The sequence below is a fragment of the Frieseomelitta varia genome, unplaced genomic scaffold (genome assembly GCF_011392965.1).
Source record: "Frieseomelitta varia isolate USP_RPSP 00005682 unplaced genomic scaffold, Fvar_1.2 scaffold_976, whole genome shotgun sequence".
NCBI classification, from domain to species: Eukaryota; Metazoa; Arthropoda; class Insecta; order Hymenoptera; family Apidae; genus Frieseomelitta; species Frieseomelitta varia.
The window spans coordinates 261,752-274,365 of record NW_025110785.1 but is presented as its reverse complement, the minus strand read 5'-3'; the positions used below and the strand labels follow the sequence as shown (position 1 = coordinate 274,365).

General features: G+C 29.0%; 3 protein-coding genes across 8 annotated transcripts; 1 reads left to right on the top strand and 2 right to left on the bottom strand.

Annotated features, from left to right (window-relative positions):
• The first annotated feature begins 105 nt into the window (after positions 1–105).
• On the top strand, positions 106–10,905 carry LOC122538241 (mediator of DNA damage checkpoint protein 1-like). Of its 6 annotated transcripts, none has more exons than XM_043672153.1 (8): positions 106–457; positions 651–749; positions 4,794–4,892; positions 5,111–5,293; positions 5,638–5,817; positions 5,938–10,075; positions 10,152–10,460; positions 10,517–10,905. In XM_043672153.1, the coding sequence occupies exons 1-8, from the start codon at positions 368–370 to the stop codon at positions 10,726–10,728; spliced, it is 5,310 nt and encodes a 1,769-aa protein (XP_043528088.1). In that variant the 5' UTR covers positions 106–367; the 3' UTR covers positions 10,729–10,905. The 6 variants fall into 6 exon arrangements, with proteins under 6 accessions (XP_043528088.1, XP_043528087.1, XP_043528091.1 ...); XM_043672152.1 differs by having other exon boundaries at positions 5,638–7,954; positions 8,039–10,075; XM_043672156.1 differs by having other exon boundaries at positions 5,638–8,313; positions 8,503–10,075.
• Positions 1,027–3,687, bottom strand: LOC122538242 (venom carboxylesterase-6-like). Its single transcript, XM_043672157.1, has 8 exons — positions 3,316–3,687; positions 2,894–3,194; positions 2,616–2,813; positions 2,303–2,481; positions 2,043–2,208; positions 1,636–1,971; positions 1,439–1,565; positions 1,027–1,329 (listed from the first exon to the last, which is right to left on the bottom strand). The coding sequence occupies exons 1-8, from the start codon at positions 3,508–3,510 to the stop codon at positions 1,131–1,133; spliced, it is 1,701 nt and encodes a 566-aa protein (XP_043528092.1). The 5' UTR covers positions 3,511–3,687; the 3' UTR covers positions 1,027–1,130.
• Positions 10,906–11,209: 304 nt separating the features above from the next.
• LOC122538231 (nuclear protein 1) lies at positions 11,210–12,603 on the bottom strand. The gene is made up of 2 exons (XM_043672131.1): positions 12,283–12,603; positions 11,210–11,794 (listed from the first exon to the last, which is right to left on the bottom strand). Exon 1 carries the CDS (start codon positions 12,493–12,495, stop codon positions 12,286–12,288), a length of 210 nt encoding a protein of 69 aa, XP_043528066.1. The 5' UTR covers positions 12,496–12,603; the 3' UTR covers positions 11,210–11,794; positions 12,283–12,285.
• Between the last annotated feature and the right edge of the window lie 11 nt (positions 12,604–12,614).

Below are 12,614 nucleotides of genomic sequence, written 5' to 3'. Positions count from 1 at the left end.
AAACATATTTAAACAGTCGATATTTAAATTATTTTTATGCAAATTTAAATTGAAGAATTTATTTTTCGTATATTGATAACCTTACATTCAGTCACTAGTAGCGTCTGGCGGGAATAGTCATGTGATGACATTAGTAGTTGTGTTTCGTGTTAAATGTTATTAACTATTTGATTACAGCACAATAAATAATATGCACATTTGTCTATTCCATTACAGTTTAATTAAACATCATAATAAATCCATTTATTATAATCACTAGTAAAACGCATATACGCTATTAATGAAACTAGAAAATTCATAACCTCGAAAGAAAAGGCAGATACTTAAGAATTGTGTGTAATTTGTGTTATCTACAAGAATCTTCATAATGGATATCGTAGCAACGCAAGTTTATGAAGATTACGATTCCACGCCGACACAAAAAGTTTCTTATTCTACTCAACAAGATAACGTACAGGTAAAAATAAATCTTTATATTTTTAATATTTATCCAGCTCTTGATATTGTTTCATTTTATTTTTTTTATGTTAACTGACTATTGTTTATCGACTATTGTTTGCTACATATTATTAACTGATTATTGTTTACTATATATTTTTAATATTTACAAATTTTCTTATAAAAAAGCAATTATCTATGAAATATTTTAGATTGGAGTGCTATGCATAGATTCTACCACATTTCCAATTAAAAAAGGAATTAATCAAATTGGCAGACATCCAAATTGCTGCATAGTATTAGATAATCCAGTAAGTATTCTATATGTATATATACGTAAAATTTAGATTTTTAAATGAATGTATTCACATTTCTATAGACATAATCAAGTTAGATTACAAATTAGTCATTTTTAATATTCTCTTGCTAAATATAAAAAAAATACATTGTTTTAAACAAATGTAAATGATTGAAAATGCATATATTTTATATCATGTTTAATATTTTGTATATTTTTATCTTTTATATACATTTAAACAGTTTTGTTGCATGAATGATGTGTTAAATAATTTAAGAATAAAAACATCATTTTAATAAACATAATTTTAATAAATGTACTTTTACAACAAAATTATTGAAGTAAAGTTTATGTAATTTAATAAAAATTGGTAGAGAATATTCTTACAATTACATTATAATTCTTCTCTCAATGTATCTGATGCAGTATTTAATCTATTTTCATTAAACTTAATAGAATTCCAAAAATCTTTCTGACCAAAGTTTGTACTACTGTCCATCTGAATTTTATCTGGCCCAGCAATATGCAAATAATTAAGTGATTTTTCATTTGGATTTAGTCTTGACCATTGAGAATCACCAACATTTGGCACTCTAAATTAATTTGAAAATATAGATATATAACAATATAACAGAAGTTGTTTTAAATAATAATGTATTCCTGTAAATTATTTAATGCATACCATTGAATGTATATACTGACCTATTTGTTGCAAATGATACCCAGAGATCAATCAAAATTTTTTGCATTTTAATATCACTTGATGTTGTTGTAGGATCAATGTATTCAGTGTCTACGACAAAATATGCATCATCTGCATGGCTCACACCTATACAAAATATTTAATAAGTACATCCATTCTCTTGTCATTTTCTAAGTTCTAAATTTGAATAATATACCATAATTGTTAGTAGTTCCACTCAGACTGTTACTGAGACTATGTACACCTCTGTAGGTATAATAATAATACCAAACAGGTTGTTTATTAACTTTAGCCTGCATTCTAGCAGCTTTTTCACTATCGACAACAAAGAATCTATCACCAGCTACGTGAACTAAGGATTGCGTTGTTGTGTCATCAATTTTCTTTGATCCAAAATAATGATTTCGGATGAGTTTAGCAACTTCAACGTGCTTTTCTCTAGGAATTGTGTAATTATAATCAAAGAAATGAGGTGCAATAAGATCCCAATTTTCGTCCAACGTTTTCAGAGCTTCTGGTATGGCGATAAATTCTGTAAAATTCGGGATTTTAAATCAAAATTATTTGAACACTTCTTGATTTTTATCATCGTATGTTTCTTACGGGCAACTGGATATAATCCCTCTTCACTGGTAACCCCAGTTATCCATGGAACATCTTGAACATCACCGCTACTCACGATTTCAACGGGAGTACGATCGATAAATGGTTCATCACCGAATTTCTCCGGAATTGGACCAAATGGAGTAAATGGATTATAATAAAACCGCTGAAACCAAATTGTTAATTTTGAAATAACAACTACATTGGTGATATTAATATACTATTAATAGTGATATAAAACGATAATAAAAAATGCCTACCATATAATTACCAAGAGCTTGTACTACAGTTTTGGATGGACGATATCTGAGACAACGCACCATCTCTCTGGTGTTACCTGTGGGACAACCCATAAGAGCACCCAATTTCTTGGCTTTCTCTAAAGAATTCTCTGTTTGACCCCAACAATCGAAAGCTGTACCGCTGATCGAGATACCACCTGTATCAAGAAATCATACAAAAGATATGTATATATCCTTAAAAAAAGGATCAAAAATTCTTTACAATGAAATATAAACACATTGAAATAATAATATAAATAAATGACTATAAATAAGATGATTTTGTAAACACCTTGGAAAAGACCAGCGCTCATAGGTGATAAGTAGTGATAATGAACACTAACACCGCCAGCACTCAAACCCACCAAAGTCACTTTCTTTGGATCACCACCGAACCATTCGATATTTTCTGAAACCCATCGTAGTGCCATGCTTTGATCTTTCAGTCCCATGTTACCAGGAATTATTTCATCTTCAGTGCTGAGAAAACCTGAAAAAATTACAATTGTCTTTAGGAAAATCACAATTATTTATAACCTTTATAATTCAAAGTTAAAAAATCTTCACTACCTAACATTCCTAAACGATAATTAATTGTAACAAATACGACGTCACGATCCATGAGATACTTAGCACCCATGAGCATTCCACTACCATACTGAAAAGCACCGCCATGGATCCAGAAAATAACTGGCAACGATTTAGAGGATGTTCTTGTATCCGCGGGAACATAAATATTCAAATAAAGACAGTCTTCAGCACCTTCGACTTCATCGTCTGGATTAGAAGGCAGTTGAGTATATTGCAAACAAGGAGACCCAAACTTCGTCGCGGGAAGCTCACCCACCCATGGTGGTAGTCTTTGAGGAGGCTAAAAAAAATTTTTATCCTCATTTATGATCTAATAAGTGCAGCTTTAAATTACATAACATAAACAGAATAATCACAATACTTCTTTGCAACATTTGTACGTTATAAAACTGGTTCTTTACCTTGAATCGAAGTTTGCCAACCGGAGGCAAGGCATACGGAATTCCTTCGTAGGCTTCGTACTGTCTTCCATTGGCAGATACCTTATAATATCCCTTAATGGCTCCCAGAGGAGTTTTTATCCTAGGCGCATCCTCTAGGGTCCACACCAGGGTCGTAAGAGCGGGAAGAAGTAGAAGAAACGATAGTCTTGCCATCTTTTCTAGAATGATGCTGCCTCGACTATTCCCATTTATTTATCGTGAGCGTTTGCTTGCTTGTGTTGAATTAAATTACGTACACCAACAAAGTGCATCGATATGAAATCTTCGTACGTACAAGAGTTCACTTTTGTATGTAAGCTGTTAAATATTAATCTCCCTACTTTGAATTTCATTGGTAATTATCAACATTAGTCAAGAATAGGTCGTAGTACTTAACTCTTGAGTAAATGTTACATATGTATACATGAACAGAATATATATAGATAAGTCTATGTATGTTGGTGTAAGATTTTGCTTTTATTAGTCATTAGATACGATAAGATAAAATTGCTGCATTGTTCATCTAGAGAGGGAGAACTCAATTTACTTTAACTATTTTAATAAAATGTCATCCAGCATAAGATCAGTCAACTACTCGAATAAATTACTATCAATCGATGAATCAATTGCGAAGCTTAGAAGCCTAATAATTATAAAACTATGATTAGTGTAATTCACTTGACTATTGCAATTCTACTTCTAAATAGATATAATGTCAGTAAATAAGAAATTAATTAGTAAATATAATGTTGTAAATAGGAAATTATATATTTTTAATTGTCCTAAAAATATTATTGAAAATGTTAAAAATTTTATAAATTAATGTTAAAATTTTATAAATTAAGAAATTTATTATTATATTTATACATTAAAAACAATTATTTTTATTAATTTTATATAATAAATATTATCTATAAAATTTTTAGAGTTATCATAAATTACATAACGGAGTATATTCTATATATAATCACATTTTAGATAACATATCAAATATTTTTTGTATAAACATGTGATATTTACAAGTTACACATTAAAATTTCTGAATAACAGAGATAACACAATTAAAGATATGTACATTCTTGCATGTATTGGTATTTCGCTCAAAGAGAATGTACTTAGTTTAAAAATTTTATAATCATGTATGTTTTTTATTTTACTTTTTGTAACTATGTTTAAAATGAGATAAAGAGAAAATATTTTAGTTATCGAATTATTTACAAAATTTTGCTATTAAGTTCATGTAAATGTATAAAATAATAAACATTATTGTAAAGACATATTATAAATATATGTTAAGTTATTTTTTGCTCTTAAAGATCTCATGTACTCTGTCTATTTTTAGTCCATATCTTTATTTACAATTTTAGATAAAATGTGAAAAACTGCAGTAATTGTTATCAAACTGTAGCACATCACAAGTATTCAAGTGACTATAGTAAAGAAAATTTAATTTACAGACCGTATCTAAGAAACACGCGGAGATCGAGGCTAATAGTTGTGAAACTGCATCATGGATTTGTGACCTGAATTCTTCTAACAAAACAAAATTAAATAATGTAATGTAAATTTTATCTATATTAAATTTAATTGATTTCAATCTCTATTAAACTTTTATTAACAAGCTAAAATAAGATCAAATTGATTCTTTATATTATTCTCAAAACATTGTCTTTAATTCGTTATTCAATTTTATACAGTAAGTTATTCATTATTGCAGTTGTATGTATATAGTTTGATATAATTTAATATTTCATCCTTTTCTTTTTTTGTGCAGTCAATTTTGAGACCAAACCGTTGCTACGAGCTCAAAACTGGAGACGTATTGGAATTTGGTTTGGTACGAGCAATTTTCAAAGTTTCTCCTCCATTGGATGATTCCTTAATACCAGACACACCAGCATTAAATCATCAGAAAACCCAGCAAAGGGTCATTCCAGGGACACCTGATTCATCATTGGTAATTATCATTTATGTAATTTCATGATTATATAAATGAATATATAATAAACAGAAAATGGAAAATTATAAAATAAAAGTACAAATACTAAAATGTACAGAATATGCCAAGTGTTTTGTATGAAATGAGGTCAACATATTTTATGAATAAGAATATGATATAAATATATACTAATAAATTATTAAAACGCTATAGCAAACTTATTTTGCTATAACACATTTTTGTTATAACTTCATAATACTGACACTACTTTACGAAAAAGAATGAAATATCCTGTATATTATCTTAGATATTATATATAGATAAATATATTGTATATTATTAAATACATATTTTTTATATAGAACAATTCATCCGCAAACGTTTCTCTAATTCCTGCCACCCAAGATGAAAGGAAAAAATCTGTATTTCGATATCCAACATTGCCTCTGAGGACTTCTACTACCAGCATTCGGAAAAGCGTTCAAAACTCTTCTATCGATGATCAAGATAATTCTCAAAGTTTCGGTGTAGAAAAACAAAACGTAGGTGAATCGAGAATTAGTATTTACGACATGGAGACGCAAACCTTTTCGTGTAATTCTTATAATGAAACGAATATTGATAGTATTTTAAATAGCAAAAATCTTACAAAATCTGTACAGGAACAAAATGATATGGGAAAGCAATCGAAAATAGGAGCACCAGAAGAAGTTACTGATATTCATGATATAGAAACGCAACACGATATAGATTTTCATGATATTGAAACAGCCAAAAAGATTAATATTCATAATTTTAAAACTCGAGATAATAGTATCCGAGATAGTGAAAAACTTGAAGAGACAGGAATTGAAGAAGAAAAAAATTCAACAATGGAAGGGAGAAGTAATGTTAATAATACAATAATACAAGAAAAGAAAGATAATGATAGCACATCACATTGTAATATCACTAATAAAGATAAAAATAAAAGTGAAAAATTGTCAGATATTGAGAATGATTTGCAAAAACGTGTAGAGATTGTTGAAACAAGCGAAGATGATGCTTCCGATTTTGACATGAGTCGAAATTTGCTTAGTCCAAAAGATTTAGAAGAGTTTGAAGAATATATTGAGGATGATAGCCTATCCGATGAATTAAAATCAAGATCACCGACTTCTATAAAAGTTTCATGCGTAAATGATGATAGCGATGTGAACAGTAAAAGCATCGATAATGAAAACATATATGAAGCAGCAACACAGGTCAATAAAATTGATAAGAATGATTTCAGAGTACCTTTAGTTGATGATTCTGATGATACCGATAATGAAGTTGTATTTCAAAGGTATTCGCGCAATGACAGCCAAGAAAGTAAAAAATCTTCAAAGAGTCAAGCATCTAATAGCGACGATTCAGTTACGGATGAGGAAGGTCACTTCACAGAAATAGCTGCAAAGATGAAAAAAGCTATAGAAACTTCATTAGAAATACGATATAACAGGAGTAAAGAAATGAAGAACAGTAATTCAAGTAGAGATTCTGAGGATCTGTTCAACATGCTTACTCAACCATCAAAGAAGAATGAAGATTTATCATCCAAATGTAATAAAAAACTAAAAGATAATGAAGATGAAAATGAAGTAGATTCTGATAGTCCAACACAAGTAATTGACAAGAAAAGTACTAATATGGAAATAAGTAAGAATATAGGAATAGAAGAGATCGATGATATGGTATCAACTCAAATTCTTCCAATGAATAAATCTTCCTTTAGAGAAACTAGTTCTATTATTTCAATCAGAAACAATAAAAATTCAAGTGAAGAAGATATTACTGAAATGGAATACAACAGACCTACTCAGATAATTAATACTGAAGAAAAAGCGCTGTACGCGAGCAATAACAATCGTCTTATTTCGTCAAATTCTTCGGTATTAATTACAATGGAAGAATATAATACTGAAAACATCGATTACGAAACGGCATGTACTCAACCAATTGGTGATATTGAGAAACAAACATCTGTGCCATCAGTTACTGATAAGAATGAAAACAAGTCAAAATCGACTACAATGAATTTTGATGATAGCGTAGAAAGGAAATTGAAAGTAATGTTTGAAAATACAATGGAAGAACATATTGAAGATCAACCACAAATATCAATACAGGCTCTTGAAAATATATTAGAATTGTCACAAAGTGGGGATGAATCACCTAATGTAAACAGCAATTCAACAGCTAGCAGAAAAGCAAAGAAATCTAAAAAAGGAAGAAAAAGCAAAACAGCAATAGTTAAGACAAGTCCCAGTTCTGTATCGCATAAAAAAAGTTGTAATTCTCCTCTTTCTTTACGACAACATAATATTGCAAATTCAGAGTCTGTCAGAAATATAATTAACGAAGAAAGTGAAAAAGAAACTGAAGATTTATTAATATCAAACTCTATGCCTACAGATTTGTCAACGCCAAAATCTACAATTGAAAATCCATTGACTCCAAAATCTGTGTGTAAATATCCTTCAACATCAAAATCTCCCAAAGATCCATCAACACCAAAATCATTAAGGCAAAAACATCTCAAAGAATCAAAAATAGTTAAAACGTATCAAGAAAAAACTAATACGGTTAAAAACGATAACGATAAATTAAAGAATTGTGTAGAGAATGTAGATGATCAAGAATTGGGTACATCGAACGGTGAGCAACTTCAACAAATCTCTAAAATACTAATAAGCGAAGATGAAGATATATTAGCCGGTTTACCTGAAGTCAGAATTTCAGGTACTTTATCGAATCCACCAAGCCCAACTATGTCTGAATATAGAATCAATATTAATAAAAATCGGGCGAAACAAATATCCATAAAAATTGCGCCAAAAAAAAGAGGAATTTCACGAAAATCATCACGAAAAACACTCGATTATAGAATTATAGAAAATGCTACTCATACTATTAATGAACCAAATTCCATGGCTACTTCGGAAAATTCTTCAAATTCATTCATAAACAATCTCAATGCTGATAAAATATCGGTCTGCGAAAATTATGAAAAAAAAGTAAGCGAAAAATCCAAAGGATCGATGAAAAAGACTAAAAATTTATGTAGCTCCAAAAGAAGTGATTCTCTTCCGAAATTAAAATCAATTAATTCACAAGAAAAGACAAAGCAGAGTCTTTCTATTCCAAGCAATAGAAGGACTCGTAATTCTGTCAAAGAGAATGCTGATTTTTCATCTGTTTTTCAGGTGGAAAAGGAAGTACTAGTTGAAAAAGTAGCTGCTGAACCTGCGATAGAAAATGTGGTAAGAAAATCACGCTTTAGGAAAAGATCACTCAGTATGACGGATGTCGATAATAGCAGTCCGAAAAAGTGTAAAAATATTAATGACGATGTGTCTGTTGAAAACAAAAATAAGAAAATAATTAATGGAAGACAATCTGAAAATATTCTTGACTTTATTGTTAGAAAAAACTTATCAAACAATGGAAAAATGAGTGAAGAAGCCAATTTAAATAAAGAGGCGATTGTAAAAGTCGAGAGAATTTCTCTATCTACTCCAACAGGATCAATATTAAATACTTCAACTGAATCGGTGATTGAAAATGATAACAGAAATAGAAACAGACAAAATCGATATAAAAATGTTGTAAATAGTCAAATCGCTTCAAGTACTTCGACTAAAGAAAATGAAAAAACTACCCAAAATGTAGAAATGCGAAGAAATACAAGTCGAAGGGCAACAAAAAAAAATAAATCACCAGCTGATGATATCAGTTCTGAAGTTGGTGAAGAATCTCAAGAAGTAGAAATGATCATGAATGGTGCCCTCAAAGAACAAAATGCCAATTCAAATACAGAAACAAAGAAAGATACACAGAAAAATGCAAGAAACACCAGAATGCGAAGCACTAGAAAACGTGGGAATACAAATGTTTATATAGATACAGATAATACGAAGACCAGTAGTATTTCTTCCGTTTTATCTGAATCTGATAACGCATATTTGGAAGTACCTATTTCGAGGAACAAACGAGCGAAAGTCACTAAAAATTCTTTGACTGTAACTAATACTACAGTAAATGAATACATTAAAGAAACAACGGGGAGAAACAAACGATCGACTAGATCAACCCGAGGTCAACAATCAGTTACGGATTCTTCTGTAGAATCTATTGCTGATCAAATTAATTTAAATAATAATACTAAAACTACTTTGGGTGTAATTAACACTATGGTAAATAAGTCCACTAAAGAAACAAAAAAAAACGACAAACAATCGACTAGCTCGTCTCGAAGTCAACAATCAATTATGGATTCTTCTGTAAAAGAAAGCACAGAAACTATTACTAATAAAACTAATTTAGGTAATAGTACTAAAAATACTTTGAATGTAATTAATACTATGATAAATAAATCTACTAAAGAAACAAAAAGAAACAACAAACAGTCGACTAAATTGTCTCGAAATCAACAATCAGTTATAGATTCTTCAATTATAGATTCGATAGAAGAAAATACAAAAAATAATCGAACTGATTTAGGTATTAGTAAAACGAATAGTTTGAGAAATAAACGTCAAACGCACACGACAGGAAAGGCTAAAAACAATAAACAATGGAAAAAAGATTTTATAGAGGAGACATCTAGTTCAGAAACGAATACCAGCAACGAAATTACATCAATACTTTCAACGCCTAATAGAACACGTAGAAGTATGTCTTCTTCATTTGCAATGCAATCACCATTGAGAATAAAACATAAAATCTTATTTACTGGTATTTCAAGTAACGATTATAACAAATTGTTAACAAAATTAGGTATATAATCTTTTTACGAGAAAATTATAGCTAGCTATAACAATCAAAATTAAGTTTTTTTTTTCTTTTTATATAGGAGCATCTCAAGTTGACAATCCAACAAAGTGCACTGTACTGGTTACAGATAAAGTTCGTCGAACTGTTAAATTTTTATGCGCTTTAGCGTTATCTGTACCAATAGTTTCAGTTGATTGGTTAATTGCTAGTGAAAAAACTGGTCATTTTATAGAATTAGAAAATTACATATTGAAAGATTCTGCTGCTGAAACTAAATTCCGTTTTAAATTGGAAGAGAGTTTAGAAAAAGCAAAAGAACATAAACTTCTGGAGGGATACACGCTTGTTGTAACGCCAAACGTGACGCCACCACCACCAGAATTAAAAAGTATGTTTTAAAAATAATAATTTGTTTTTCTACTATAAAGAATATATTTTTTACAGATATAATCATTTCGTGCGGTGGTAAAGCTTTGCTTCGACCACCGTCATCATGGCCTCGAAACTCAATAATTATTTCTCACGAAGAAGACTTAACAAATGCAAAGAAATTTCTTGAAAAAGCACCTAAAACTGTTACCGTTCATTCAACAGAATTCGTATTAACTGGTATTTTGAGACAAGAGTTAGAATTTACTGAATTTAAATTAATATAATTCATTTTCCTAATTTTTTAACAAAACAAATATATTATATTAAACAAAATGTGTAAATCATCTGTATATTTCTTATATAAATATTTTTTCAAAATTTTGTATAAAATGAAAAGTACATTGTTATTTAATTTGTTTCAATGTTATTATATATAAATACATATATAAAATATCTATTTTATAAATTATTTTTTATTTTAAGTTTTTAATGGTATAAACAATACTTAATATTTGATTTTAATATGAAATTTTAATATAAAAAAAAATTATACTTTGTGTTTATATCTTTTAGTTTTTATTGTGAAATATAATTTCAAAGTATAATATCTATAATTTGGTATCTATAATAATAATACTTATGTTAATGTTTATAGGAATAGGTTATAAATGTGAATGACTATTTCTTAAATATTACTTTTTAATAATATACTTATGTGTAATATGGGAATAGGTTATAAATGTGAATGACTATTTCTTAAATATTACTTTTTAATAATTATAAATTTTATTGTTCATCAAAATTATACAATTTTTTTTTTTTTTTATCTAATACTTTCAACTTTCTAATGAACTCAAAATTAGTTTTGAATGTAACAAAAATGTTTCTTACAGTATTTCAAAAAACAAATGCAATTTTTTCAAGTGATTATAGAATTTCTAAATTGAGCAATTATGTTTCGATAGTAATTAAATGAAACATTTATAACTAGATGCTCAGTATCTAAAAAATGTGTATACTGTGCGTGAATTCAATAGAAATATTTCCTCAAATGTCACAAAATCTCTAGATTCAGTTAGTTCTTCTGGATCAAGAGTATTCTAAGAGATAATTATATATCCTCTATAAATTACAACAGTAATGATTATAAGATATATATAATAGTATTTATACTAAGTACTAATTATCTTATTTTAAGTGAGAATTGATGTTTAGTGACTAACTGCATTATTAAAAATAAAGGAAATTAAAAGAATTGTTTATTATATCTAACGATATTCAAGAAATCTTCAATCTATTGGAATTGACAGATACTTTCTCCAAAAATAAGACACAGCAATCTCCGAGTTCCTAAAACAAACGAATAATAATAAATTATTAAAAATACGAATAATAAAAAAAATCAATTTAATACTGAAGAAATATTTATAAATAAAGCAAATCAATGATATTTTTTAACGTGTCTCTATCCATTCTTGTATGCATACTTATCATCGTGTAAAAAAAAACCAACAAGAAATGAGTCATCTTTAAAATATTGCGCAGTACTAAAAATACAAAAATATTTTGTTATAACAGAAACATGCAAGGGAACGTTGAATCTCATTAAATCGAAACTTATTAAATTACTACATTTTAACTTTCGCCGATTTTTAATTGCATCGTCAAATATGCGCTTCTACGACTTAAAATTGTACGTAGATAGAAAAACAAGAGTATAAACATACAAACTCGGCCAAGGTTGCGAACCTTTTCGGCCGCACACAAATCAATAACACAATACAAAGTAAAACACAATATTAAAATTTACGTCGATTAATTGAAGAAAATGTACTTACTCTTTATGCTTTGGTCTTTCCAGCATTACGTTTGTTGTGCTCAGAATTCATCAATTTAGTGAGTATCTTTCTGGAATGGCCGCAGGGATCGAAATGATTAGTATGCGTAAGAGCCTCGCGTTTGCTTCGTTGTTTTCCACTGTGTCCGGTAAAAATATGCTTGTCGTAATCGTAGTTAAAATGTTCGTATTCGTCAACGTAGTAGTCAGACATAGCTCTCGTTTTCCAAATACTTTAAAAAAAATAACAATTAGCGTTGACGCAGTTGAATAATCTCTTTCACTCAGGCTCACTGCAAGCTATTGGACGCCGCTTATTGCCGCCGCTTATAT

Coding starts and splice junctions, on each gene's coding strand:
- LOC122538241 (XM_043672151.1), top strand. CDS start 368: ATGGATATCGTAGCAACGCAAGTTTATGAAGATTACGATTCCACGCCG. Junction 750..4,793: donor GCATAGTATTAGATAATCCA/GTAAGTATTCTA, acceptor TTTAATTTACAG/ACCGTATCTAAGAAACACGC. Junction 10,076..10,151: donor CAAATTGTTAACAAAATTAG/GTATATAATCTT, acceptor CTTTTTATATAG/GAGCATCTCAAGTTGACAAT.
- LOC122538242 (XM_043672157.1), bottom strand. CDS start 3,510: ATGGCAAGACTATCGTTTCTTCTACTTCTTCCCGCTCTTACGACCCTG. Junction 2,814..2,893: donor TTATCGTTTAGGAATGTTAG/GTAGTGAAGATT, acceptor TAATTTTTTCAG/GTTTTCTCAGCACTGAAGAT. Junction 1,330..1,438: donor GTATCATTTGCAACAAATAG/GTCAGTATATAC, acceptor AAATTAATTTAG/AGTGCCAAATGTTGGTGATT.
- LOC122538231 (XM_043672131.1), bottom strand. CDS start 12,495: ATGTCTGACTACTACGTTGACGAATACGAACATTTTAACTACGATTAC.